This window comes from Callorhinus ursinus, unplaced genomic scaffold (genome assembly GCF_003265705.2).
Source record: "Callorhinus ursinus isolate GAN/ISIS: 27379988/994484 unplaced genomic scaffold, GSC_fseal_2.0 scaffold92, whole genome shotgun sequence".
NCBI classification, from domain to species: Eukaryota; Metazoa; Chordata; class Mammalia; order Carnivora; family Otariidae; genus Callorhinus; species Callorhinus ursinus.
The window spans coordinates 204,398-229,999 of record NW_027397154.1 but is presented as its reverse complement, the minus strand read 5'-3'; the positions used below and the strand labels follow the sequence as shown (position 1 = coordinate 229,999).

General features: G+C 59.1%; 1 protein-coding gene across 1 annotated transcript; it reads right to left on the bottom strand.

Moving 5' to 3' along the window:
- Positions 1-10,003: 10,003 nt before the first annotated feature.
- On the bottom strand, positions 10,004-25,445 carry INSRR (insulin receptor related receptor). The gene is made up of 22 exons (XM_025858841.2): positions 25,361-25,445; positions 21,688-22,239; positions 20,009-20,312; positions 19,773-19,915; positions 19,436-19,580; positions 18,092-18,306; positions 17,717-17,843; positions 16,189-16,427; positions 15,623-15,790; positions 15,334-15,529; positions 15,084-15,125; positions 14,793-15,013; positions 14,420-14,556; positions 14,173-14,335; positions 13,878-13,983; positions 13,205-13,257; positions 12,793-13,022; positions 12,198-12,308; positions 11,906-12,065; positions 11,488-11,617; positions 11,235-11,369; positions 10,004-10,951 (listed from the first exon to the last, which is right to left on the bottom strand). Exons 1-22 carry the CDS (start codon positions 25,443-25,445, stop codon positions 10,711-10,713), a joined length of 3,903 nt encoding a protein of 1,300 aa, XP_025714626.1. The 3' UTR covers positions 10,004-10,710.
- Between the last annotated feature and the right edge of the window lie 157 nt (positions 25,446-25,602).

The window sequence follows — 25,602 nt, the reverse complement described above, 5'->3', positions numbered from 1 at the left end:
GCCCCGAGGGCAGGAAATGTCGCCTTCCCCGCAGCCCTAGCCCTGGCAGAGGACCCACGTCATGGAAAGCCGTAAGACACTTGTCCCTCCCCCGGAAGCCAGGCAGCTGAAGGTGATGGTGGTGTGGTGGCGGGTATTTGTGTCATTCTGTGTCTGGGTTTTGGGAAGTCCTGACTGCCCTCTGACCTCGATCCCTCCACTCCCTCACTCCAGACCGGGACTCCCTCTTCTCTCTCTGCCTCCCTCCCTGTCTCTCCCTCAGCTTCGGTTCAGAGCGGTAGCAATGGGGATGTCAAACTCAAAAGGATAAGCCCTAGTATGGTGCCTGGGCTTCAGGCTCCTGGGAGATTCCTACGCAGGATTATGCTCTTAGGACACATGAGGAGTGAAGGGGGCAGAGCTGCAACAGGAAGGATGTGGGGCAGACCTCTGGAAGGACTTTCTGAGGTCATACAAATCTGTGAGATAAGGGGGTGGGACTTCAAGGGGGACTGGCTTCACCTTCCAGCAGATAACGAAGCTGGGTTAGGGCAAAACCCAGCAATCCTGGGGGAGGGAGGGACCATCCTGGGGGAAGCGGGTGGTGATCAGAAGCAACGTTATTAGCAGTTATTGGAACATAGACGCTGACTTCTTAAAGTCACAGTGTGCTGACACCTCCTGCCACACCAGAGACCAATCCCATTGCTCTCATTCGGTGCTCGCCAATAAAGGACAAGGAACATTACCCCCATTTCCCAGAAGGGTACACTGAAGCTCAGAGAAGTTAAGTGCTGTGGCCAGGTGTTTCAGTGTCTCAGAAGTTGGGATTAGAAACTAGATCTTCCTTTAGTAATTTCACCGTGATTTAAGCCAACAATCCAGAACTAAGTGCCAGGCACTGTTCCTGGTGCCAAGAACCCAGAGAGGAAAAGGATCTTGCCTCAAGGTGCCAGGCGTGGGGAGCCGGGCCTGCCAACAGATCCTCCTTGTGAGGACACAGTGGTGCGGCCGACGCTGCGGGAGCCGGGCTGGCCTGGCGTGCACGTGTGCATGGGGCGTTGGGATGTCAGCGGAGACTGAGTGGAGTCGTGGAGGGCGAGCAGGGTGGAAGGAGGCGGGCAAAGGCGTTTCTAGAAGAGGCACCAGCGTGGCAAATGTGTGTAAGAAGGAACGGGCGTGGCGTGTGGGCAGCTGTAGAGGAATGCGGGGCTGGGGCCGGCTGGCTTAGGGGCTGCAGTAGTGGTCCCCGCAGCTCGGTTATCTGCTGCCCTGGGCCTAGGAAGGAGTCTGGACACCCCCTGGCTTGCAGCCCGAAGAGCCACCTGCCCACCAGCCCCGGGCAGGGGAGCGCTTTCCCCACCGTCACCACCCACATGCCAGGACCTTACCTCCCCACAGCTCCCTCTTCCGGCAACACTGTCGCCTTAACCTGGTGCCAGCCCCCAGGGGCTGGCGACAAGACTGAGAGGTGCCCTCGACATCCTCCCCAAACGCCTCGCTGTACCGTGACGACCCGTTGGATGCCGGGCCTCTGCTCTGTGCTGCGTGGCTGGTTCTGCTCAGCACAGCTGGGTTCTGGAAACCCTGCCCGTCACTTTGATGCGCTTTGTGATGATTGCAACAGAAGCAGTTTTCACCTTTCAAATGGAATCACTCCCACGCTCTTTGTCTGGAGGCCTGGGCCCGGCCCACAGCCCTGGCAGCTGGAGGGATCTCTTGTGTGGGCCTCGACCTCTGTCGGATGGAGGTTGCTGGGAGAACCTTAGTCTCTCTGAGGCTGTGACTGTCCCCTCTACCCTCGTGCTGGGCTTCAGCCTGGGCAATCGCTCCATCCCTCTAAGCTTCAGGTGCCCCATCTGGAAAATGGGGCAAGAACACCTCTCTGGAGGGGTGGCTGTGGATTCCAGCACTAGGTGGGTGCCGAGCCAGCAGAGGGTCTGTCTGACGCAGAGGAGGGCTCAGGTGCGGGTCCCTTCTTTGCTGCCGGCTCCCGGCTCTGTGAGGGGCACCGTTAACCACTGTTTCCTCGCGGCTGGGGCGAGGTCCACACTGCAGGTCTCCCCTCTGGCTGGGCTTGTGGAGGTCGGGGTCTGGGGGCCTCTCAGCCCTGCACACTGCTGGGCAGGGATCAGGTGCGTGCTAGATGGTTTGTGTGCCCCCCGCCCCCCCACCCCAGGACGCTTTCCCTGAGGCCCCACATGTATTACCCTGAGCTGCCATAATGAAATACCATAGACCGGCGGTGCGGGGGCATCAACAACAGAAATTTGTTTTCTCACTGTTCTGGAGTCTGGAATTCCAAGGTCAGGGTGCCAGCAGGGTTGGTTTCTGGTGAGAACTCTCATCTTGGTTTGCAGATGGCTGCCTTCTTACCGTGTCATCGCATGGCCCTTCGTCTGCGCTCGTGCAGGGCGGGCTGGGGGCTAGCCCAGGTGTCCCTTCCTCTTCTTACAAGGACTCCTGTCCTAGCCAATCAGGACCCCACCCTTATGACCCCATTTAACCTTAATTACCTTTTTTTTTTTTTTTTTTAAGATTTTATTTGTCAGAGTTGAGAGAGAGAGCACAAGCAGGGGGACCGGCAGACGGAGAAGCAGGCTTCCCACAGAGCAAGGGCCTCGATTCAAGACTCGGTCCCAGGACCCTGGGATCATGACCTGATAGAAGGCAGATGCTCAACCGACTGAGCCACCCAAGCGTCCCACCTTAATTACTTCTTTAAAGGCCCTATCTCTCCATACAGTAACAGTGGGGGTTAGGGCTTTAATGAATGAATTTTGAGGGGACATGGTACAGTCCACACACCAAATTTCAAAGCCCGTCCTCTCCCCTCAAGGAGCTTGTGTCCTAAGGTAGGCAGGACCACGGAAGAGACTTGGCAATTCAAAGCAGTCATGCCCAGAGCCATGTGCATCCTCCAGGACCTCCGGGGAGAGAGCTGTCTTCTGACGGGGGTGACAGGGGGTGGAGGCTAAGCAGAGTGCAGTTTTAGGGGGCATCCAGGTTGGGCCGTGATGAGAAATCATGGGTGAATGTCCATACTACCCAAAGCAATCTATAGATTCAATGTAGTCCCTATCAAAATTCCAATGACACTTTTCACAGAAATAGAACAGACAATTCTAAAATGTGTATGTAATCCGGGTGCCTGGGTGGCTCAGATGGTTAAGCGTCTGCCTTCGGCTCAGGTCATGGTCCCAGGGTCCTGGGATCGAGTCCCACATCGGGCTCCCTGCTCCTTGGGAGCCTGCTTCTCCCTCTGCTTCTCTCTCTCTCTCTCTCTCTCTCCTCCTCTGTCTCTCATGAATAAATAAATAAAATCTTTAAAAAAAATAAAATGTGTATGTAATCCCAAAGATTCAGAATAGCCAACACGATCTTGAGAAAGAACAAAGCTGCAGGCATCAGGCTTCCTGATTTCCAAACTATATCACAAAACTATAGGAATCAAAGCAGAACGGCACTGGTATGAACCAGACACACAGATCAATGGGACAAAAGAGAGAGCCCGGAAATAACCCAGGCACTATGGTCAATCAATTTATGACCAAGGAGCCAAGAATACACATGGAGAAAGGGTGGTCTCATCAATAGACGATGTTGGAAAAACTGGACAGCCACATACAAAAGAATGAGACCGGACCCCGATCTCATACCACAAACAAAAATTAACCCAGGACGGATTAAAGAGGGACGCCTGGGTGGCTCAGTTGGTTAAGTGTCTGACTTTGGCTCAGGTCATGATCTTGGGGTCCTGGGATGGAGCCCCGTGTCAGGCTCCCTGCTCAGCGAGGAGTCTGCTTCTCCCTCTCCCTCTGCAGCTCCCCCTGCTTGTGCTCTCTCTCTCTCTCAAATAAATAAATAAAATCTTTTAAAAAAATGGACTAAAGACCTGAGATTAAAAGCATAGGACATCAGTCTTGGTGATGACTTTATGGGTTTCACACCCAAAACGGAGGCAACAACAGCGAAAGCGAACAAGCAGGACCCCATCACACCAACAAGCTTCTGTAGAGCAGGAAACCACCAACAAAATGAAAAGGTAACCTACTGAATGGGAGAAAATATTTGCAAATCGTATCTCCGGTAAGGGATTAAGATCCCAAATATATAAAGAACTCATAAAACTCCATAGCAAAAAGCCAAACAGTGTGATTCGAAAATGGGCAGAGGATCTGGATGGACATTTTCCCAAAGAAGACAAACAGTTGGCCAGCAGGCACCTGGAAGGGGCTCTGCCTCACTAAGCATCAGGGAAATGCAAATCAAAACCGCTGGTCGCGCATGCAAGGAGGAGGAGGCTGGCTCTGCGGATGTCCAGCGTCAGGCCTCCTGCTCCGCAGTGGACTTGGGCAGTGGACTTCCCACTTGACAGATGAGTTCACCCGAGGCTTGAAGTAAGCTATCAGTGACTTGCTGGAGCAGACTTAGTACGTTTAGTTAACATTCAGTTTGGGTCTGGCTCCAGAGGCCGTGTTCCCTCTCTGCCTCTCTGCCCTTAGCTGCTTTGTCCTGAAATCATCCAGCGGCTGATTGAAAATCTATTGAAAACCTGTTCCGCGCTGGAGCGCCTGAGAGTTTTAAGGGCTACAGATATAAGCAAGACCCGAGGGTGGGGGAGATACACAGGTAAAACAACCCAGGTAATTCGGAATGATAGGAATTAACTAGAAGCTGGGGTGGGTGGGGAGTGGGCCACTCTGCCTGGAGCCAGGTTGCACGAGGCCAGGAAGGCCTTCAGAGAGGAGGTGGTTGCTGAGAGAGCGGGGCTTAGGGGGGAACAGGTGATCCTCCGGATAAAGGAGCAGGGATGGGTGGAAGAGGGTGGAGGAGCGAAGTAGGTGAGGATGCAGGGGCTCAGAGCCGCCGCGTCCTCTGGGCACGCATGAGCAGGGAGGGCAGGGAGCCTGGGAGACAAAGCCGAGGGCTGCCTGCTGAGGCGCTTTGTCTTTGGCTCCCGGGCACTGGGGAGCCGTGGGGGGCTTCCAGCCGGGAAGTGGTGAGTGGGACTAGGTCCTTGCTCGCCCCGTGGCAGATGTCCTGGGGCGCTTGCTTGGCACCTTGAGCTCCGCAAGGACAGGCCGTGGCTTTTGCCCGTCGCTGGGACTGCTTCACCCAGGACAGGCCCGACTCTCCATGGGTGTGAATTCAGCATGTCACTGTGTGCTCAAAGGTGGTTTGGGGCCCGACCACCTTCCTGCCCGTAAGGGCTTCCTCGCCACCCTCCCCGGGGTCCCCAGCACCGTGCGGGGCACCCGGTCAGTCGGCAGCGGGTCGTCGCGGGGAAACGCCAGGATGGCTCGGACTTTGAATCCCAGCTCCGCCATTTATTCGTTGTAGGACTTCGGGCCAATTATTTCACTTCCCTGGGCCTCAGTGTCCTGATCTGCCAAATGTCAGCCCTAGTAGGACGTGAGACACATTGTTCCCTGTGTGAGAGCAGAGGCCGCAGACGGACGTGCAGCAGGTGCTCGGTGCATTTTGGGAACGATAATTACAGTGGACGATAACCCCCACGGGTGCTGGTCACTCACCTCTGGTCTCCCAGCCCCCACCCTGCCTTGTTTACACCGTGCACGGCAGGCAGTCGGGGCTTCGGGGCTTCGGGGCTTCGGGGCTTAGACTGCAAACCGCATTTCACAGACTCCTGAGCTAGCTGGTCTGTGTTAGTTTCTGCCCATAGGGAGGTCTGCTGCGGGGGTGGGGGTGGGGGTGGGTGGGGGAAGGGCTTCTTCCTGTTTGCTTCCTTTTCATGTTGCTCCAGCTCCAGCTGGGCAGCACTGACTCCTCCCCACCTGAGTTTCTAGACACTGACAAGACCCACCTCGCTGGTTCTCACAACCTAGAGGTGGGAGCTTCTTCCTGCTGTATCAGGGTTACTCAATGTGTTCCCTTTTGCCTTCCGGCCTCTCATACCAGTGAGGTCAACCCCTTAACTTCAGCGCTGCTTGTGGAAATACACAGCATGGTTTCTGTTCTCCTGCGGCCACTCCTGACACCAGCCGCGGTTGGGTGTCAGCAGGTGCCAAGACCAGAAAGGGCATGAGGAAGAACCTCAGCCCACAGGTGGGGGCAGGGGATGGGTCACACGCGGAGGCAAGTCTCAGGGGGTCCCAGGAGACGGGTGGCACGTGGCAGGAAGGGAAGAGTCTAGACCGATCGAAAGGTGGATTTTGTACTGGGCTCGGAGGGTCAGGGTGCTGGATAGGTGGGTTGCAGCGAGAAGTGGAAGGCTTCCACTAGGGAAGATGCAATGTAGATAAAGATAGAGACCATAGGGCGGAGAGGAGAGTTGTTCTCAGCCCCTGGCAAGATGGGGCTGGAGGAGGCGGGACCTCTAGGACCTGGCTGTGTGATGTCGGGCAGGTCATTTGGCCTCTCAGATCATTGATGCTATCAATGCCATCATCTGAATGCTTCCATCTCTGAAGCAGGTTTTTTAAAACACACAAGTTCTCTCTCTCTTTTGGAAATAGAAAGTTCTTTGCCAGCATGAGGACTTATTGGTATTTGATGCTATTCTGAGTAAGTGGTGAAGGATTTCAATACCCCCCGCCGCGGGTATTTCCAGGCTGGGAAAGAGAGGAGGGTGGGAGCCCAGTGGGGAAGAAGGTGCGGACGGCCCCAAGGGGTGTGGTGGCCCACACTCAGCCTGGGAGGAGAGGTTGGGCAGGGTGTGGGAAGCCACGGGAGGGGAAGGTACGGTGGGGTCTGCCTGATGAAGGAGTATGGGAAACGAGGTGGAGGGTGATCCAATCGGGTTGGGGGGGAAGGTGCCCTCAGTTTTCGTGGTCCCAAAGACACTGCGAGTGGAGGGCCGTTGGCCCAGAGTTGGCCAGCATCTCCGAGAAGTGTCTGCTTTTCTCCATCTGCCGCCCATTTTATATCTTTCCAGGTAGAAGACACCATGGGGTTACAAAAGCATGCTATCAATCACAAATTCATGAAAACTGACCTAGGCCCCGCCCAGACCATGGAGGAAACAATGTTAGTGGAGACCATGTATGGGTCAGACGTTGTGACGCCCAAGCAAATAGAGAGAGGGTGAACTGGGGCCTGCAGGTCTGACCTCACCCATCCTGAGCCTCCGACCTCAGCCCCCAGGGCCTGGAGGCTGCTCTTAAAAGGAAACTGCTTGATACAGATCAGGAGAAAGAAGATGTGCCCTCCACAACCCCATCTCCCAGCTGTACATGCACACTTCCAGAGATTTTTCTGAGTTTGTACGTGGAAATGCAAGACATGGCATCTGTATAGTTTGTCGCCTGGGCTTTTCACTCTGCAGCTCATCGTGACCACCCTTCGGTGGCCTTCAATGTGCTTCTGCAGCAACTTTCAAGCGGTACCGCAATGGGACAGTGAGGGTCATTGGCTTAGGGCTGTCCCGCTCACGGAGTGCTTAGCGTTCATGATTTGATTTCAGCCCTTGACCTTCCTTCACTGGGGGCTCTCCCTTAGGTAAGGCTGCTTCTAAGAGGGGCCACCGTGCCTCCTGTGCGCCCCCCAGTCTCTCACAGCCCCACCTTCTTTCGTCCTGCGTCAGGGCCATGCTGGCTGCACCCCTCCCCTCCAGCTCCCCGTCATGTCTGACCAAGATGCACGACCTTTTGTGCCCGCTCTCTCCTTCCTCAGCCTCCCAGAGAGGAAGAGGCCCTGTCTCACTTTCCTGAGGGTCCTTCTTCGTAGTCTCAGGACTTCTTCCCTAGTCTTCTGTGCGCCCTCCATCCGCCGCCTCTCCCTGCACCTTTGCCCACCTCCCCCTCCCACAGTTCTGCCCAAGGAGCCGCCTGACACCACCCGGGAGGGGGGGGACCCGAGAGGCCCTCTGCCACTTCATCTCTGGAAGTGACCAAGCAGAAAGTGTCCCTGTGGTTGCTCACAAGTGGAAAGGGAAGGAAAGAGGCCAGGGGGGAGCCTCTAAGCTGCTACCGCGCTCAGGGACAGGTTCTGGGCTCCTGTCCCCTCACCGCCTCCCAGCACCCATCCTTTCCCGTCCTGACCTCTGAGGCGGCCTTGGCGGTTCAGAGCTGCAGCTGCTGGGGGTGTTGGTGGGGGGAGAGGCAGGAAAGAATATCTTGTGCCCACGAATGAGCCTCCCCTTTCTCCTAGGATTTCAGTCACCGTCTTTGTGCTGGGAGAGCCTCCCTTCTGCTCCTCCCCAGCACTTGCTTCTTCCCAGGGCCCCCATCCCTTCTCTCCCGTGCTGTGGTGGGAACGATGCAGGTGGGGAGAGTGGCTCCTGGCCTGCTCAGTCCAAGAAGCCAGACTGCTCAGATGTCCTGCTTTCTCAGGAACCGAATCAGGGAACATCCAATATCCAATACTGGGAGTCAAGATTACTACAATATCTACTGTCAGCCACAATTCTGGGCCAGGGGCCAGTCTCCTGATTTTGGAGAAGGGCAAATACCCCTGAGTTAGGGTGGGGTGCTCCCCTCGCTCCTCACCACACCCACTCTGAAACCGCCCCCCCCCCGGTCCCACGGCCACAGCAGGGACGTTGGAACTCTTTGCTGTGCAGCCCCTTTGAGATCCCTACTTCTGTCAGGCATCAGGGGTAACTGAAGACTTGTTCTCAAGCTCCTGGCCATGCTCCCAGGGGCTCATCAAGAGCCTCCCTCTGACCGTGCTCCCAAGGACTCATCAAGAGCCTCCCTCTGACTGTGCTCGCATGGGCTCATCAAGAGCCTCCCTCTGACCGTGCTCCCACGGGCTCGCCAAGGGCCACCACCCGCTCATCTTTGGAGTAAAGCACAGCGTTCTTCTGAAGCCCTCCCTTCTTCAACTTTCAATCCCTTCCTTCAGCCGGTCCACATCCCGACGACCACACCTGTAAGGCGGGCAGCGCTGTGCAGGTTAGGGGTATGGGTGGCAGGGAGAGGGCTTGACCCCACTGCTGCCGTCTGGGCCTGTGTGCTCTGTGTGAGGGTGCGGGCCTCCCCCTGGGGCTTCTGTGTGGAGCGTCCCTCCCTTCTAGGCTGCAGGAGGCCGTCAGAGATCAGCGCCCCAGGAGAGAGAACCTCACGCACTCCCGGCTCCCTAAGCTGTGGTTCCACTAGCAACCATTAGGGGTCACTGTTGCTTCAGCCACCAGGGACCGGCAGGGTCCCGGCAGGGGTCCAGCGGGACAGAGGGTCCTTGCCGCCCACCGTGACCCTGCCAGGGCAGGGTGCAGGAGTTTTGTAATCGTTATCGCAGAGACGGTCTCACAAGACTCTCCCCAGGCTCCGCGTGTGTGGCCGCGCGGAGCCGCGTGGGAGCCACGGCCCCACAGCTGGATGCAGGAGGGGCTGGTACAGAATGGGAGCGCGGCCAGCCCCTTCTGCCGCCATCCTCCTCACCAAGGTTTAAGTCCTTTATCTGCAGCTCTTCCCCTCAAATGCCCTGACGGTCTTGGCATAAGAGCCTGCAAATGGACTCCGCCGCGCTCCTGCAGCATGCCTCCGGGGCATCTCCGCTCTGGCTCATCCAAGGGAGCCAGACACGCAGACTCTGTTCTGATGCGCGTTCCTGCCGGGCTGGGGGGGGGGGGGGGGGGGGGGGGGCATCCAGCGCGGACTGGTAATCGGGGCCCCTCCCCCGCCCGTTCTGCCCACTGCGTCTGTCCTACGTGCCCGGAAAGGCGAGGGGCCACCCAGAGATGAGGGTGGGGACAGGCCCAGTGCAGAGCTTCCCTGCCGGGCTCAACCGCGGGTGGCCGCCTGCCTGAGCAGCAGGTAACAGCGGGGTTGTCCTGCTCCACCGCCTCGGCACCCTGGCGGTTCAGGCCCTGGCGGAGGTGCGGTCTGACGGCCCCGTACTTATCCTGTATCCCCAACTTAGGGTCACCGCATCAGGTCCCCAGGGAGGGGGGAGGAAGCCCAGCCTGTGTTAACACCGTATAGATGGAGAGATGATGGGCTGCCCGGGACCACGGCACAAACAGCCTTTATTGTATCTTTTCCAGCCCTCCCGGGAGAGGCAGGGGTGGGGGCAAGAGCCAGGGCAGGGAGGAAGCGAGGCTCTTACAGCCCTAATCATCGGAGGGTAGGCGGGAGGTGGAGGGGAGGGGCCTGGGAGAAGGGGTGAAGCTACACCAAGGGATCTGCCTGGGGAGGAGGAAGGAGGAGCACCAACCTTGGGGGTTCCCAGGTATGGCAAAGGAGGGGAAGGGGTGAGGCAGGTTGCGGGGCGGACTGGACCCGTGCTCACCCAGGTCTCTGGGTTCTCCGCACACCACCTGATGCATGGGGCAGAGGGGGTCGGTGAGACACCATGCTAAGGGCAGGGGTGTGGACACCCCATCCCCAGCATCCCAGACATGGACAGAAAGGCTTCCAGGCCTGATGCGGCGTGCTCTCCTGGCTTCGAGTGTGTTGACGGCCCCATGTGTCCACAGGAGACCCAGAGCTGAGGGTGGGGTTCTCCGGACCCCGCCTTCCGAGTGGGTGAGCCCCTCTTCCCAGTCTGAGTAGGGCCCCCACTCTGAGGGCCTGGACCTCTCGTCCACTCCTCCTGCTGTGACCTTGCTCACTTTCTCATGGAAAATGAAGACTACTGAGAAAATCTTCCTTACAAGGAGTCCGCTCTGACCCCCCAACCCCATCTTTCCTCTCCCGCTCCCTGGCCCAGCCTGGGCACCCCCTGGCCTTTCTGAGCACGGGATGGGGTGTGAATGTCTGCACACTTCGTGGCCGCAAAGGTCAGGACCCTTCCTCTCTGCCAGGCATCCAGGGAATAGGGTGCCCCTCAGTGCCCTGGACCCCCATTTTGAGGGCTGTAGTCTGAGGAAGCCCCTTCTGGGGTGGGTAGGGAGTTGGGTCTGGCATCAGGCAGCAGGGCCCCCTGGGCTCCCCGGCACTCTGGGCTATAGTAGAAGGAAAAGAGGCGGAAGGAGGGCCGCAGCTCCCCCCGAATGCTGTCCAGGATGCGGGTGAAGGTGGGCCGCAGACGTGGGTTCTGCTGCCAGCAGAGGCTCATCAGCTCCTGCCTGGTGGGGCGGGGGCAGCATGAGAGGGCAGCTGGTGCAAGGGGGATCGTGGGGGGCTACTCCTTCTGGTGGGGCGGGGGCAGCGTGAGAGGGCAGCTGGTGCAACGGGGATCGTGGGGGGCTATATCTGGGAGGGCCATGGGGGAGTCAGCAGGGTTGGAGTGGGTAAGGCTCAGAGCTGGGGACCAGTGGATATGAGAGCATCAGAGGAGGTGGGCCAGAATCGTGGGGGCAGGGCAAGCTAGACAGAGCAGGGGTGAGGAAAGGGCAGGGGGTGACTTACAACTGAAGGGGACAGCTCTCCAGCTCCTCCAGAACCCCACCATCCATGACAAACTTGAGCACCTGCTCATTGGATAAGCCCTGGTAGGGCTGTTCGGCCAAGGTCACGATCTCCCAGAGCACCACACCGAAGGACCTGGAGGATACGCAGAAGGGCCTGAGCCCAGCGCCTTGCACGCTGCTCAGCACACCCAGGCCTCACCCTAGACCCCACCTCCACATGCCCCGAGCCCTCTGCTCCAGCTAGGCCCCACCAGACATCCGAGTGCGTCGTGAAGATTCCATCTTTGAGGGACTCGGGGGCCATCCAGCGCACGGGCAGCAGCCCCTTCCCACCCTTGCGGTAATAGTCTGTCTCATACACGTCTCGAGTCATCCCGAAGTCTGGAAAGTGAGGGTGAACGGGTATGGGGGCAGCAGAACCACGCGCCAGCCCCCGCGCAGAGATACCTCTCCCGCTCCATAGCCTCCAAGAATTCTGGAACTTGAGGGCTCAAAGAACCTCAGAGATCATCCTGCCCCAACCCCTGTGGCCTTGGATGAGGAGCCTGAGACCCAGAGGGGGGCCGCTGTGGGGGACAGAGCTGTCGGCCGGGCCTCGGGCTCCTAGCCTAGCTTGGGGAGTCCCTCTACTCCTCAGGCTGCCCCACACCCGCCCAGCACTCTCTGTACCCCCGATCTTGACTGTGAAGTCCTGGGACACCATGCAGTTCCGGGCCGCCAGATCTCGATGCACAAACTTGTTGGCGGCAAGGTAGGCCATGCCATCTGCAATTTCACCAGCCATCTGGATCATATCTCCCAGTGCTGGCCGTGGGAGCCCCGGGTTGTTCTGGAGCCAAGAGAGGGGGCTGGTGAAGAAGGAACCTAGAGGTTGGACTCCTGCCCAAGGATCCCCCCACAACTGTGCCCAAGCCTTCTCTAACTCCCCAGCCCCTTGGCCCAGGGTCTTCCTGGTCTCCACCTCTGCCTCGGGCCGCAGAGATCGAAGATGGCTCTTGAGGTCCCCACGGTTCATTAACTCCATGATGACCAGAGTTGGCTGGCCCTGAGACACCACACCCAGGAGACGTACCTGGGATGGACAAAGAGCCTGGTTGCAGGTCCACCCAGGTCCCCTTGACCCACCTGGCCAAAATGTTGACCTGTTGTGACCACCACCTGACCCTGACACCAACCCTGACCCTGAACCCAACCATGACCATAACCCTAACTCTAATCTAACAATGACCCTGACCCTAACCCATGACCTTGATCATAACTATCATTCCAGTCTTCATGATTCACCCACTTCTGACCTTGATCCCAATCATGATCCTAACAATGATCCGGACACTCAGTACTGACCCTCATCCATGACTGCTCTCAGCCCTAACCATGGTTTTACCACGGCCTCACCATGAGCTGGTTTTGACTCTAACCCTAACCATGACTTTTACCTCAGTCCCAACCCTGACTTTGATGGTGCCCCGACCTTGTCCTTGACCCTATCCTTCTCACCATATGACTTTCACCGTAATTATGACTCTACCCTGGCAATGTCCCTGATCCTCCCTTACCACGTGGTGACACTTGAACGCCTTCATGACAGAAGCTTCCTTGAGGAACTCAATGCGTTCTCGTGGGCTGGCCAGCTCATTCACGGTCTTCAGGGCCACGGGTGTGGACTCCTCTCCAGCCTCCAGTCCCTGTGCCAGTCCCTCATATACCATCCCGAAGGAGCCCTGGCCCAGTTCCCGGATTATGGAGATCTGCTCCCGAGGCACCTCCCACTCGTCAGGGATGTACACTGAGAAGAGGTGGGGGTCACCAGGCAAGACCACTGCTCTCTGCCATGAACCCACCCGCTTCTCGCCTTTCAGAAGGGCTCGGGTTCCAAGGCTGCTTCTCCAGGAATGTCTCCTCGAGTGGGCCTCTCCTCCCCTCCCGTCTCCCTTTCCCACATACCTGTCCACCCACTCCCAGACCTACTATCAGAGGCGCTGAAGTACTCCGGATTCACGGAGGCGTACAGGGTGCTGTTTCTGCAATGGGAGGGGAGGGGGTCAGGCCATAAAGGTCCTCAGGAAGGAAGGAGCAATGTCAGAGGACAAGCAGGAGGGAAGTTACTGACCACACTCCCTCCCGTCCCTGATCAGGGTGTCCCTGGGGAGCCCTACACACTTTTCAAGCTGGTCTTGGTCCTGGTCCTGGGACCTGGGATCTGAGAGGCTGGGACGAGGGAGCACAGGAGCGGGGGGACTCCTGCCTCCTCAGGTAGTCCTTAGAAGTCAGCTAATCAAAGTCCTGCCCCCATTTCCCTCTCGTGTTCAGCCCCAGGGGCATCTGGCACCAACCATCCCAGGGCACATGGTGAGGTCTCTGTATCTTCCCCTGCTTTATTGGCTGAGAATGTGGTGACCAACAGTCCCAGTGCGCCCAGACTGGGGAGTCCCAGGAGGCAAGACTTTGGTAAGGTCGGGGAAAGTTGGTCCCTCAGACGGAAAGGTGTGTCTCCTCCATGCTGCCCTCGGGATGAGCTATTGCTTCTAAGCAACGTGGACCTGCTGTCTCACTGACCAGCCTCCGGGGGCACCGACCTTGGATGAGGGCTGGGAGGGGGGGCGAGAAGGGGGGTGGGAGCCGGTAGGACTAGCGTCGTCACCTCTTCCGGCCGTAGAAGAAAGCGAGGGCAGCAAGAATGAGGAGCAGCGTGAGCCCCACGGGGGTGACGGTGAGAAGGACGTGCAGCCCCCCGGAGTCTTCTTCCTCTGGTGGTCAGAGGGCAGCAGATGGTAGGGTCAAGATGGAGAAGTCAGAGGGTAGAGGACACCTCAGTTTCCACCATGGGAGGTGAGAACAGGCGGAGGGCTGGGGTGGAGTGGCCACCACAGGAGACGTGGCCGGGGACCCAGCTGGGGCTATGGGGAGTGCAGGTCCCGGACCGAGGCTGTGTCTACCTGGGCCGGGGACGTAGAAAGCGACGCTCTCTGTCCAGGAGCCGTTGCCCGCCAGCGAGGTTGCCCGAACTCTGGCAGAGTAGTTTCCAGGGGGCAGCAGGGCCAGCTGGACACCGCCAAACTTGGCATATCGTAGGCGAGACACACACAGCACTGTGGCCTCCTGAGGGCAAGACAGAACGGCTGGCTGGGAAGAAGATGGAGGCACTATTTGAGTTCAGGTCTGGGGGTCCCCCGGGGAACCTACCTCTCCCAAGCGGCGGTACTTGATTTCGTACTTGAGGATGAGTCCGTTAGGGTCTGGGGGCTCCAGCCAGCGCAGGAGGACACTGCCTTTGCTGGCTGCCTCCCAGGCCACCTTCCCTGGGATACCGTCGGCTTCTCCTATGGGAGACGGCATCAGACAGCCCAGCCGCAGCATTTCCTCTCAGCTTCACGTTCAAGCTCAAGGGGGCTAACCTCGGGGGGGGGGGGGGGGGCGGCAAGCTCGGGCTTATGGGGACTGGGAGGGGTTAGCAGAGCGAGGCCCTGGAGTTATGGGGACGGCGAACTCGAACTCCTTAGTTGGAGTACTGATTGGGTAGAGTCCTTGGGGTCGGGGGCTGGGGGGGGTCACCTACTGTGGGGCATGGTGCGCGAAAAGACGAAGGTGGCCGCACTGCAGCCTACGGTGTGCGCCGCGTGGTTGCAGGCATGGATGTCGATCCGGTATTCCGTGAAGTGGCGCAGGCCACTCAACACTGCGCGCTCCCGGGGCACTTTGTCCTCCTGGATCTCGAAATCCGAGCTGTTCCCCCCAAGCCGGAGGGCCCCGGCGGCCCGGCGGTGCCTCCCCGAGTCTCTGGGGAGTGCGCGAGTCAGAGCGGCGGCCGCGCCCCGGGACCCCCGCCCCTCCGTCCCGCCCGGCTCACCTTTGAGGGCTCTTATTGATGGACGTCACCTTCCAGGGGGATCTGGGGAGACCCGGGAGGGCCACGTCAGGCCCGGCCCTCCTCCCACCCCTCGCCCGGCCCGGCCCTCCTCCCACCCCTCGCCCGGCCCGGCCCTCCTCCCACCCCTCGCCCGGCCCGGCCCTCCTCCCACCCCTCGCCCGGCCCAGCGAGACCCGCCCCTCCCCGGCCCCGCCCACCAGGCCCGCCCCGCCCCCGGCTCGGGCCGCACTTGGGGATGGTGATGGCGTTGTGCAGAAAGTTTTCGAACTTCTTCTGGAACGAGGCCTCTTGCGCCTCCAGCGGTGGCAGGACCTGCCCGGGAGGGGGCTGCTGGCAAGGGCAGCAGCCGGGCTCCATCTCGGCTTCCAGTTCCCCGTCTTCGCGGTCGAAGCGGGGGTCGTTGTTGCTGGTGGGCAGCCGCAAGCCTGGCGCGGCGCGGGGGAAAAAAACGCAGTCAGACGGACAGCGCCCGGGCCCCGCCGCCCCGACCCGCCGGCCTGAGCCGCTGCCCTGCGCACCGCGATGGCAGTAGTCGTTGAGATAGAGGTCGCCGTCCTCGGCCAGACGCTGCCACAGCACCAGGTAGTAGGTGATGTTTCCGTTGCGCTGAGTCGGTGGCTTCCAGCGCACCAGCAGGTGGGACGAGGAATTGGACGTGGAAATGACGTCCTGGGGCACCGTGGGCGCTGGGGGCGCAAGTAAGGTACGACTGAGGGGCAGTGGGTCCCCCTTTCTAGTACTGTCTGGTAATGACCCCTCTCTGGGGTCCGAGCCCCTCGCATCCTCCCAAGGAACCCATGACTCTCAACCTCCCCTTCCCGGAACTCAGAATCCTGGCCTTCCCATGTCCCTCGAAGGCCCTTGAGTTGCCTCAAGTATTCCGCCTGCACCCTCCCACCCACAGCCTCCCTAGGGCCCTAGGCCAATGCCCTCTGTTCTTTCTAGGACTCAAACATCTGGCTTCTCAGTCTCTAGGGGCCTGGTGTTGAGCGACCCAGCTTCTCTATTTCTGATGCCTGGGTTCCCTCATTCCCATTAGGACTCAGACATCTAGCTCCCACCCCCTTCAAGGTCTTCAGCCTACCCGCAGGCAGGGTTCGGAGGTAGATGATGGGGCTCTGGGCTCCTTGGTGGGGGCTGTCCTCAGCAGTGGTCAGTGTGATGGCCCGCACAAACACTGCATACTGTGTCCAGGGCTTGAGGGGCGCCAGAGTCACCCCGGGGTCCTGGGTGCGGCTTAAGGGCAGCTCCACATCCAGCAGGTTCCAGCTCTGGGTCCCACAGGCATCCGGACCTATGTGCTCTGTGGCATTCTGGAATGGGCTGAACATCCCATCATCCCTAGAGCTGAGGGGCGGCTCAGCCCCACCCCGGTTTCTAGAACCACCCTAAGACTGTGATTGTCATTCTTCTTCCAGTATGCATGAAGAAAGACATCCTGCTCTTTGGGAGCACTCACTGGGTGGGTCTGCTCAGAGCTGGGATTGAGCCAGAACAGCCGCAGCCAGACTGCGAGGCCGTGATGCTAGGGGAGCTTCCTGAAGGACCCCTAATATTCTTTACCTCCTGAGCCCAGAGGCACCTGGGTACAGTTGTGTGGATTGTGAGCTGCACAAGCCAGGCAGGGGGTGCCATGCACACTGCCAGCCCATGTTAGTTCTCCCCAAAACGTGGCCCATGGACCAGGATTACCTGGGAGCTTGTTATTAAGGCAGATTCACGGGTTCTCCCCAGGACTGAATCAGAATCTATGGGGATGGGGCCCAGGAATCTGTATTTAGCAAACTCTCCAGCTCCCCATGCTGGAGACCTTCACCTACCACTGAGGCCCAGGAGAGCCTTGGCCATTTGAGCCGGCCTCCCACCACTGACTCCCCTTCCTCCCTCCCAGGCCAGGCCCTGTGCTAGTGGGAAACTAAGACCTCTCCGTTTTAGTTCACAGGAATGCTTCCAAGCCAGGTGGCTCCCATCTTCTGTCTACCCTAGAGGGGGAGTACTCCCCACGGCTGCCCTCCCAGCCTGCCACCCGGAACCCACCTCTCCTCTAAGAATTGTAGTTTTGATTTCTAGCCATGCTTTTGGAGAAATCCTTCCTGTGGTCTAACCACTATCCCTCCTGCTATGGTCAGTGCACTCTCTCCAAAGAAAAGAGCAGCCTGTCCTTGGTTGTCCCTGCTCCCTCCCTTCCTCAGGCTTTAATGAAATGCTGGCAGAGCTACGCATAAAACCGGCCAAATTAGTGGGTACTCCCCAAACCGCTGCTGGGGCAGGAGCATGTGGTCAGTTCAGAACATTAGCATAGTGAATTGAAGTTTAATTATCCAAGCCTTCCCAGCGGGGCTCTTCTCCTGGTCTCTCAGAAGTCCTGACTGTCCTCTCCGTTTCGCTGGTGAGGCGAAACTGAGGCACGGAGGGTGAATAAAGTGAGGGGAGAGCCAGACTTGGGCCTTACAAGGGAGTGAGACTTGGGGGTCCTGGCTTGCTTCCCTGCAGCCCCGCGGCGCTCTGCCCTCACCCCTCAGCGGTCACCCGGTTGCGTTTGTGAACAGATCGGCCGGGTGTCCGGGTCTGACCCCGCCCCACGGGGCTCTGGCCCCGCCCCCGGCACTCACGACTCCTTGTAGTACACGATGAAGCTGAGCAGGTCCCTGGCCTCCAGCGGCTCGTAGCGCTCCCAGCGCAGCAAGATGCTGTCGGCCTGCGTCACGTTGGACACGAAGCGCAGGGTGCGAGTCTGGCCTGGGCGGGGCGAGGGGCCAACACCTGCTGTCAGCCGCGTTCGTCTCCGCTGGAGTCGCCTACTTCCCGGCCCCCACCTTGACCCAGCGGATGCCACCCCCAACGCGGCCTCCGAAGAGAACCTATCGCGTTGTCCGCGTCAAACGTCCCCTCCCGCCCGGGTGCGTGTCTGGTGTGTTTCAGGGTGCGTGCGCGCGTCTGGGGTTTCTGGGGTCGTGTCGCTCTGGGGTTGTGGTGTCGGGCCTCACAGGCGGCGCGGTCTCCGTTGGTGCGGGGGTTGATCTCGGCCTTGTTTTGCCGTCCCCGCGTGCCGGTCACCTCCTCCAGGCGGTAGATGTGCTCCAAACAGAGGCGAGGGTTGAAGGCGAAGTATATCTTGCCCACGGGAATGGTGAGCCCCGCAGCCACCCAGGACCCCAGCTGCTGTAGATTCTGGTTGTCCAGCACGTACAGAGTGTAGTTCCTGGGGGAGGCCAAGAGACCTTCCGCTGCAGGGGAGGTGGAGGCCAGGGGTGGGGAACTGGGCGCCTTATGGGTCCCTCCTGGAGGGGCTGTGCTGGGGGCACAGGGGAGGAGGGGCACTCAGCCTGGGGCTATGCCTCTCCAATGGAGTGTAGGTACCCCTGGGGGTCCATGGTAGTTTGGGGGAGACATGAGAAACCACTCTGCTGCATGATAATTTAAAACATTCTCTGGGGGCGACTGGGTGGCTCAGTGGATTGAGTGTCCTCTTGATTTTGGCTCCAGGTCCTGATCTCTCAAGCTGGTGAGATCAAAACCCCTCTCGGGCTCTACTTGGGGTGTGAAGCCTGCTAAAGATTCTCTCTCTCTCTCTCTTCCTCTGCCCCCCCAACTCCCATGCCTGCATGCCCTCTTGTGCTATCTCTGTCTCTCTTGAAAATAAATAAAATAAAGTAAAATAAAATAAAATATAAAACAGGGGCGCCTGGGTGGCTCAGTCGTTAAGAGTCTGTCTGCCTTTGGCTCAGGTCATGATCCCAGGCTCCTGGGATGGAGCCCTGCATCGGGCTCCCTGCTCAGCAGGGAGCCCGCTTCTCCCTTTGCCTCTCTTTCTGTCTCTCATGAATAAATAAATAAATAATAAAAATCTTTTAACAAATACATAAAAATTAAAATAAAATAAGGCAAAACATTCTCTGTATTTTGAAAAATCCTAGCTATGTGTTACAGGTAGGCCTTGACGGGTGGGTGGCAGGGATGGGTTTCAAACCCAGGCGGTCTTGCTCTGCAGCTGAGAGCATCAGAGAGTAATGGTAGCTAACCAATGCGGAGTCTGATGGTACCATAACTTATATAGTATATACTGTGTTTCAGGTACTGTTTTAAGGACTTTACACATAACAACATAAGTGATATTCACAACAGCCCTAAGAAATAAGTAGCATTACATTAACCCCATTTTACAGATAAGAAAGTCGAGGACCAGAGAAGTTAAGTAACCTACCCAGTGTCACACAGGCAGTACACAGCAGAGCTGGTTCCAGAGCCCATGCCCTTTCCCCCTTTTTGGGGAGTGTTAGGGAGGAGATGTGATAGAGGGAGTTGGTCAGAGGCTGTTTCTGACCCCTTACCCATCCACCATGGCGTCCCCCCGGATTAGTTTGAGGTTCTTGAAAAAGCCCAGGGACACGAGGGCAAAGGAGTGCTTGATTTTGAGGAAGCCGGTGATGGTCTCTATCAGCCCCAGGCTGTGCTGCAGCTCCAGCTCCAGGTTATCTGGAAATGGAGAAGACAGGGCTGGAGCAGGGCGGGGAAAGTGTAGGGGGTGGGGTGGGGGGAGGTGCTGATGGGGTGCAGGGAGGAGGCCCCTCAGGACTGGGACCCAGGGTGATGGAAAGCAGTGCTTTAGCTGGGTCACTGTCAGGGGCATGGCCGGGAGGAGAGGTGCGGCCCGAGGAAGGTACTGACAGCCCTGGCGAAGGTTGACGATGAGGCTCCCCTCCACGTGGGTGCAGCCCACCAGGTCCTGTGCCGCCTGGATGGAGTCGATGGTCTTGGTGCCCACCTTGCACTCTTTGGGGCACAGCCCCTCACACTTGTGGCAGAATATGCTAGCAGGGGCAAGTGGAGGGTGTGGAATGAGCCCTGGACCAGTGGGGACCCCCTCACTGATCCAAGAGCGACCCCACCCCCCCTACACTCACCTGCTGCCATTGCGGGTGAAGCCCGGGGGGCACTGGGCCAGGCAGCTGCCCTCGTGGATGCCGAAGGTGGAGGCGCGGCCGGGCACAGAGCGCAGGCTGCCGCAGTGCTCTGCCGTGACACAGCGCCAGGCCTCATGCTGGTAGGTGCCTGGAGGGCAGGCCCGGTGGCAGGCGCCCTGGAAGTAGAGGTGGCGGCAGGCCACGCAGGCCCGGGGGTCTTCCGGCCGGCTGCAGCCCCCCAGGCATTCGGAGTGGCAGCACTCACCCCCAGCTGTGCAGGGCAGCCCATGGGGACAGGGACACACTGTGGACAGAGTGCTGAGTTAGGCCTCCCCGCGCCGGTCCTGGCGCCCCCCCCCCCCCCCCCCCGCGCCCCCGCCCCGGGATAACACTCTTAGAGAGCATCCAAATTCCTCCAGTGCAGATGACAAGGGCTGCTGGCTCGCTTTTCCCCAGATGGGGTTCTTGAGGACAAGGACCACGGCCCCTCTCTGTGGCTTCCCATGTTCCACGGCGCCTGGTCAGGGTTCAGAGCTCAGGACAGAGCGGTGACCTTGTCCACCAGGGCAGCTTCTCCCCAGCCTGCTGTCCTGTCTGGGCCCGGTGCTCAGATCATCACTGGGCACGGTGCCAGGGGGAACAGCCAGCTTCTACTGGGCAGTGAGGCCTGGGGCCAGTGGGCCTGGGAGTGTGTGCAAGCGGGGGGGGACCCCTGGTCATCTCCCCTGCCCATACCTCCTCCACCCTCCTCAGCTCTGTGCCCTGGGCAGGAGGCCGCCCCCAGCCGCCGTGGGTGGGTTTGGGGCTGGGGGCTCATGGTGTGCAAATTCTGCAGGTGGCAGCCTGCCGTCTGTGCGAGCGGGCGTGTGGTGGGGGCAGGGAGGGCGTGTTGATACTGTACATGAGGGAGGATGCTCAGCCACTGTGTTTACAGCCAACACGGAGGCATGGGGACGTGGGGCCCAGTGGATACAGAAGGGATCTGGTTACTCTGCTGCTTAGACGCTGAGGCTTTGGGGTGAGGGAGCCCCAGGTTGGGGACCCCAGAGCTACTCCTAGCCTCTGGAAACTCTTCCTTTTCTTCCTGTAACTTCTGCTTCCTCCTTGCATCATCCCCTTCTTGTATCACTTCCCCCCTTTGCTCGGCTCCCTTCCTTCTGTTCTCTCTCCATGTACCTTACTTCCTAAAGAAGATCGCACCTGTTCTCTCTTTCCTCGGTCACCTCCTTTCCTTGCCCACCCAGGCCTCCCCCAATACTGCCAGCCTGCCCTGGATCACCTGTGCTATGACCACTTTTATCAGGAGCCTAGAACTCCCACCAGGACTCAGGCACCCGCTCTAATGCTTAGAGAATAGCTCACTGAGGGAACAGGCTCAGGTATGTGACATGAAACAAACCATTAAGTCCTCTGGCTGAGATCGGAGCCCAGGCCATCTGGCCTTGTACTTAACCGCTGCCCCATATGGCTTCCTGCGCGGCCACCCGGCATCCTGCCCTGTCCCCCCTCCCATGCCCACCTCGCGCTTGTCCTGCCCCCTCTCCCTGACTGTCCTGCACGGTCCCTTGACAGCCTTACACCAACTCAGTTATTGAACTTTTCTGACCCACCCTGTGGCCGCCCAGCCCCGCCCGCCCCTGCCCTCCTTGTGCCCCCTGGTGTTCTGGGCAGGTGCCCACCTCTCTGGCAGTGGCTGGAGGTCCAGCATCTGTAGTCGGTGTGCCCACCAAAGGTGGTCCTGGCACAGGGCTGGCCAGTGGCGCCCAGCACGCCGGGGCACACGTCGGCACACTCCTCACGCAGCTTGTTGCCCACGATGTGGTTGGCGCCAGGCGAGGGCTGCAGTAGGCCCCAGTCGATGGTGGAGAGGTGGCAGAGCTCCTGGTTCTTCTCCACCCGCACGGCCCCGCGCAGCACGGCCCCCAGCGCCGGCAGCCCCACGTCCCGCAGGTGCGGCATCTCGTAGATGACCAGCGCGTAACCCAGGAAGAGGCGGGCCCCGCGGACCACTGCCAGGTTGGGGAAGAGGTCCCGCAGGCTCTCCAGACCATAGACACGGAAGAGTAGCAGGTACTCAGTGACCTGAGTGAGGCGTGGGAAGCTGAGGCCTCGGAAGTCCTCGCCCGTGGCCGTGAACATGAGCAGGATCTGCAGATGGCCCTCTACCACGCTGCAGTTCTCCAGCCGGCGCAGCTCCGCCACCTCCGAGCGGATATCCAGGCTGGGGCACACTGTGGGCACAGGTCACAGCAGCTGTCAGTGCAGCTCTGGCTGGGCACCCCGTCCTGCCCTGGCAGCTTTGGGGGAGGGGCACCTCTCTGGGAGTGGGACATCGTGAGGGAGCAGGGCTCTGCTGTGGCCTCCTCCCTGGGCCTCTGAGGCTCCTGGCAGCTTGAAGGGCCCCACCAGATGGGCTGGCATGGCAAATGTGAGCTCCCCTTCCCTCCCCAGCCTGCCTCCCTTCTCAGGGGACTGCCACTGCAACCCCCCACCCCCCAACCCCCCCCCTGGTGAGACTCCGAATCTAGAGTCTTCTTGGACTCCCTTCCTCCACTCCCCACACACCCTGTGGGCTCGATCTTCAAATTACAGCATATCCAACCGCTGGTCTCCACCTTCACTGCTGGCCCCATCCCTACCTCCCTGATTAACTGCAGGGGCCTCCCAGATGGTGCCCCCCCACGGCTGCCCTGGTCCCCTCCTGATCTGTTCTGCACTGGAGAGCCAAAGGGATCTTCTCAAAACAGGTTGGATCCCCTTCCTCCACTGCTTTAACCCCCCTGCTGGCCCCTTCTTGCTGATTGAAAGCTCCAGTCGTTACCCTAGCTGGCAAGGCCTCTGCAGCCTCTCTGGCCCCATCCCATCCCCTTCCTTCTCGTCTTCAGCCACACTGACATTTTGCTGTTCCTCACACAAGCCTGCCAAGCTTCTGCCCTGGGGTCTTTGCACCTTCTGTTCCCTCTGGCTAGAACACTGTTCCTCCTAAATGGTCCCTCACCTCCTTTAAGTCTCTGCTCAGATGGCCCCTCCTCAATGAGGCCGTCCCTGACCATCCTTTTAAACACTCCCTGCTTCCCTTTCTACTTATTTTTTCTCCTTAAATCTTAACACTGGCTAATATATATAATTTATTTTGTTTAAACTGTAAGCTCCAGAAGGGCAGGGATTGTATAATTCATTGCTGTATCCATGGTGGCTGGTCTAGAGCCTGGCACAAAATTGGTGCTCAGTCAATATCTGATGAACGAATGAATGAATTCCACGGCGGAGAAGCACAGCTTCATACATCCCACTTCCCTCCCAGGCCTAAAGGAGCTCGATGCCTGGTCCCCGCATTGCTTTACCCTCGAAGGGACGTTCCATGGCTCCCCATTGCCAGAAGTTCAAACTTAAATTCCTCAGCCTCACATGGCGGGGTGTTGATACACAGGCCCACACGAATACCTCCAGCCTCAGAGGGGTTCCTCAGCCTGGTCACAAGCTCAGCTCTTGTCCCACAAACCAACCGCAGGTCAAGCCCGCCTCCCGCAATCCTCTGATCTGCGTCAATCGCTTCCCCATCAGGCTGGGCAGCACCTGCCCGGGCACCCACAACCGCCGTCTACGTTTTTGTCACCCTCCAGGGAGGGGACCTCCTGAGGGTGGGGCCCTTGTTGGTCAGCACCGCGTCCCTCCATGGTGCTCAGTTCAGGACTGGAGCCACCAGGCACTGGGACCATGGTTTGAATTGATGGACATTTGGTTCTCAAGTCCACTCCTCTCCTGGGGACCGGGGTGTGTCTGGCTTCTTCTGACCCAGGCCCCAGGCCCACTTTCCTTTCGCTTCCCAAGGCACCTAGGACCAGTCCCCCAGTGGGCTGGGTACTTGGTCTGTGCGCTCTCACTTTGCTCCCGGGGATACCTTCCTTCCATGGCACGAGATGCAAGTCTGATTCTTTAGCTGGCCACTCGAGCCTGCTGGGCTGTCTGGCTTCCGCTCCCTCACTTCCTGCCTGGCTCTGGGCACTCTCCCACAGACCCAGGCCCAGCCCCTGCTGAGGAGGGGGTGGCTCCCTGGGGCTTACATCACACCTTCTCCTTGCTGTTGTTAATGGTCCCTGTGCTCGGCTCTGCCCAGTTACTGTGTGTGTGTGTGCCTGAGCACACGCAGGTACACACGCACACACACACAAAGAGAAAAATAGAATGAGAAAACACTTCTAGCCCTCCAGGCAAAGGCCAATCAGGGCCTGCAAGGCGCCCACATGCCACTTCCCATCATGCCCCTGCCTCTCTAGGGCTCCCCTGATGGGAGTCATTTGGAAAAACAAACCCACGACCTTCACAGATTAACCCCTACCTGCCTCCCCTCGGGACATGGCCCTCCGTGTGCAGAGCTGCACTGGGAATGGGACATCTGGGTCCCCTGTGACCAAACAACCAAATGCCACCCCCCACCCACTCCCTTCCGGGGACGTGCTCCTGGCTGGCATGCTGGTGCAGCAGTGGAGGAGAGGAGGGGGAGGGGCTCTTCCTTGCCCGCGATGCCTTCCTGACTGGCACTCTTCAGGGGACCCCCTACCCCAACCCATTTGCAGCTTTCCTCTGTCTCTGGCCTGCTCCTGGAAGCCCTCAGTCTGAGGGCATCACAGGACCCCTCAGGTGGCACAGAGCACTGGACCTCTGAGCTGCCTCAGTCTGGAAGGGGATCATGGAATTGGGGAAGGGCATGCTCTTAATCCTTCCCCTTTGGAATCTTGCCCGCTCAGCTCCCCGCACCCCCACGAGGGCCACCTGCTCTGCACACGGGAAGTGTCTGGCCCAGAGCACTAGCGAAAGGCAGCCCCCACCCCAGTGGATGGGCCCTAAGTGTGGGGGTCACGAGACAAGGCCCCGGGGCCAGTGCCCAAGGCCCCGGGCCAGCTTTCCGTCTCAGTTGTCTGAGCCTCAGTTCCTTGTCTGCACAATGGGTTCAGTTACTTCATGGTGCCCAGTTCGGAGCTACCCATCCCATCCCTGTGCCCGTCGAATTCAGTGGCCCTGGAAATGACCCCTAAGACTCTCCCCCTCATGACATTCTCATTCAGGCTTGCTGGGATCAGGGTTTCACAAGCGGGAATGGAGGACATCTCTTCATCCCTCTGTTTCAAGGTCCTTCTCACATCCCAGGGAACTGAGAGGAAACCACGCTTAGGTGGGAACTAACTGCCCTTGCTGGTAGGAAGTCCTTCTGAGAGCTAACCCCAGTCTTCATGTTGCAGTAGGTAAACACATATGTTCTAGTTGGAGACTCAGTTGTTTGGCTTCCCAGCTGGCTGGGGTGTGTGGGAGGAGTGGAGACGGGGCTCCAGGAGACAGTGTTGGGGGACTCACCCTCTAGTGTGTCCAGGCCAAATCCCAAGGAGAGGAGGATGGCGAGCAGGCGTGCTGCCCACCCGCACAGCCTGGGCCCTGCCATTGTCCCAGCCCTGCCTTGTGCCCAGTCCTGGCTTCTGCAGATGGCTCCAGGGAGGAGAAGGGACTGGCAGGCCCTAAGGGACACAGAGATGCAGGTTTCAGGGGGGAGGGGAGGGGAGGGGGGCACCGAGGGGGAATTCCATACAGAGATAGCAGGA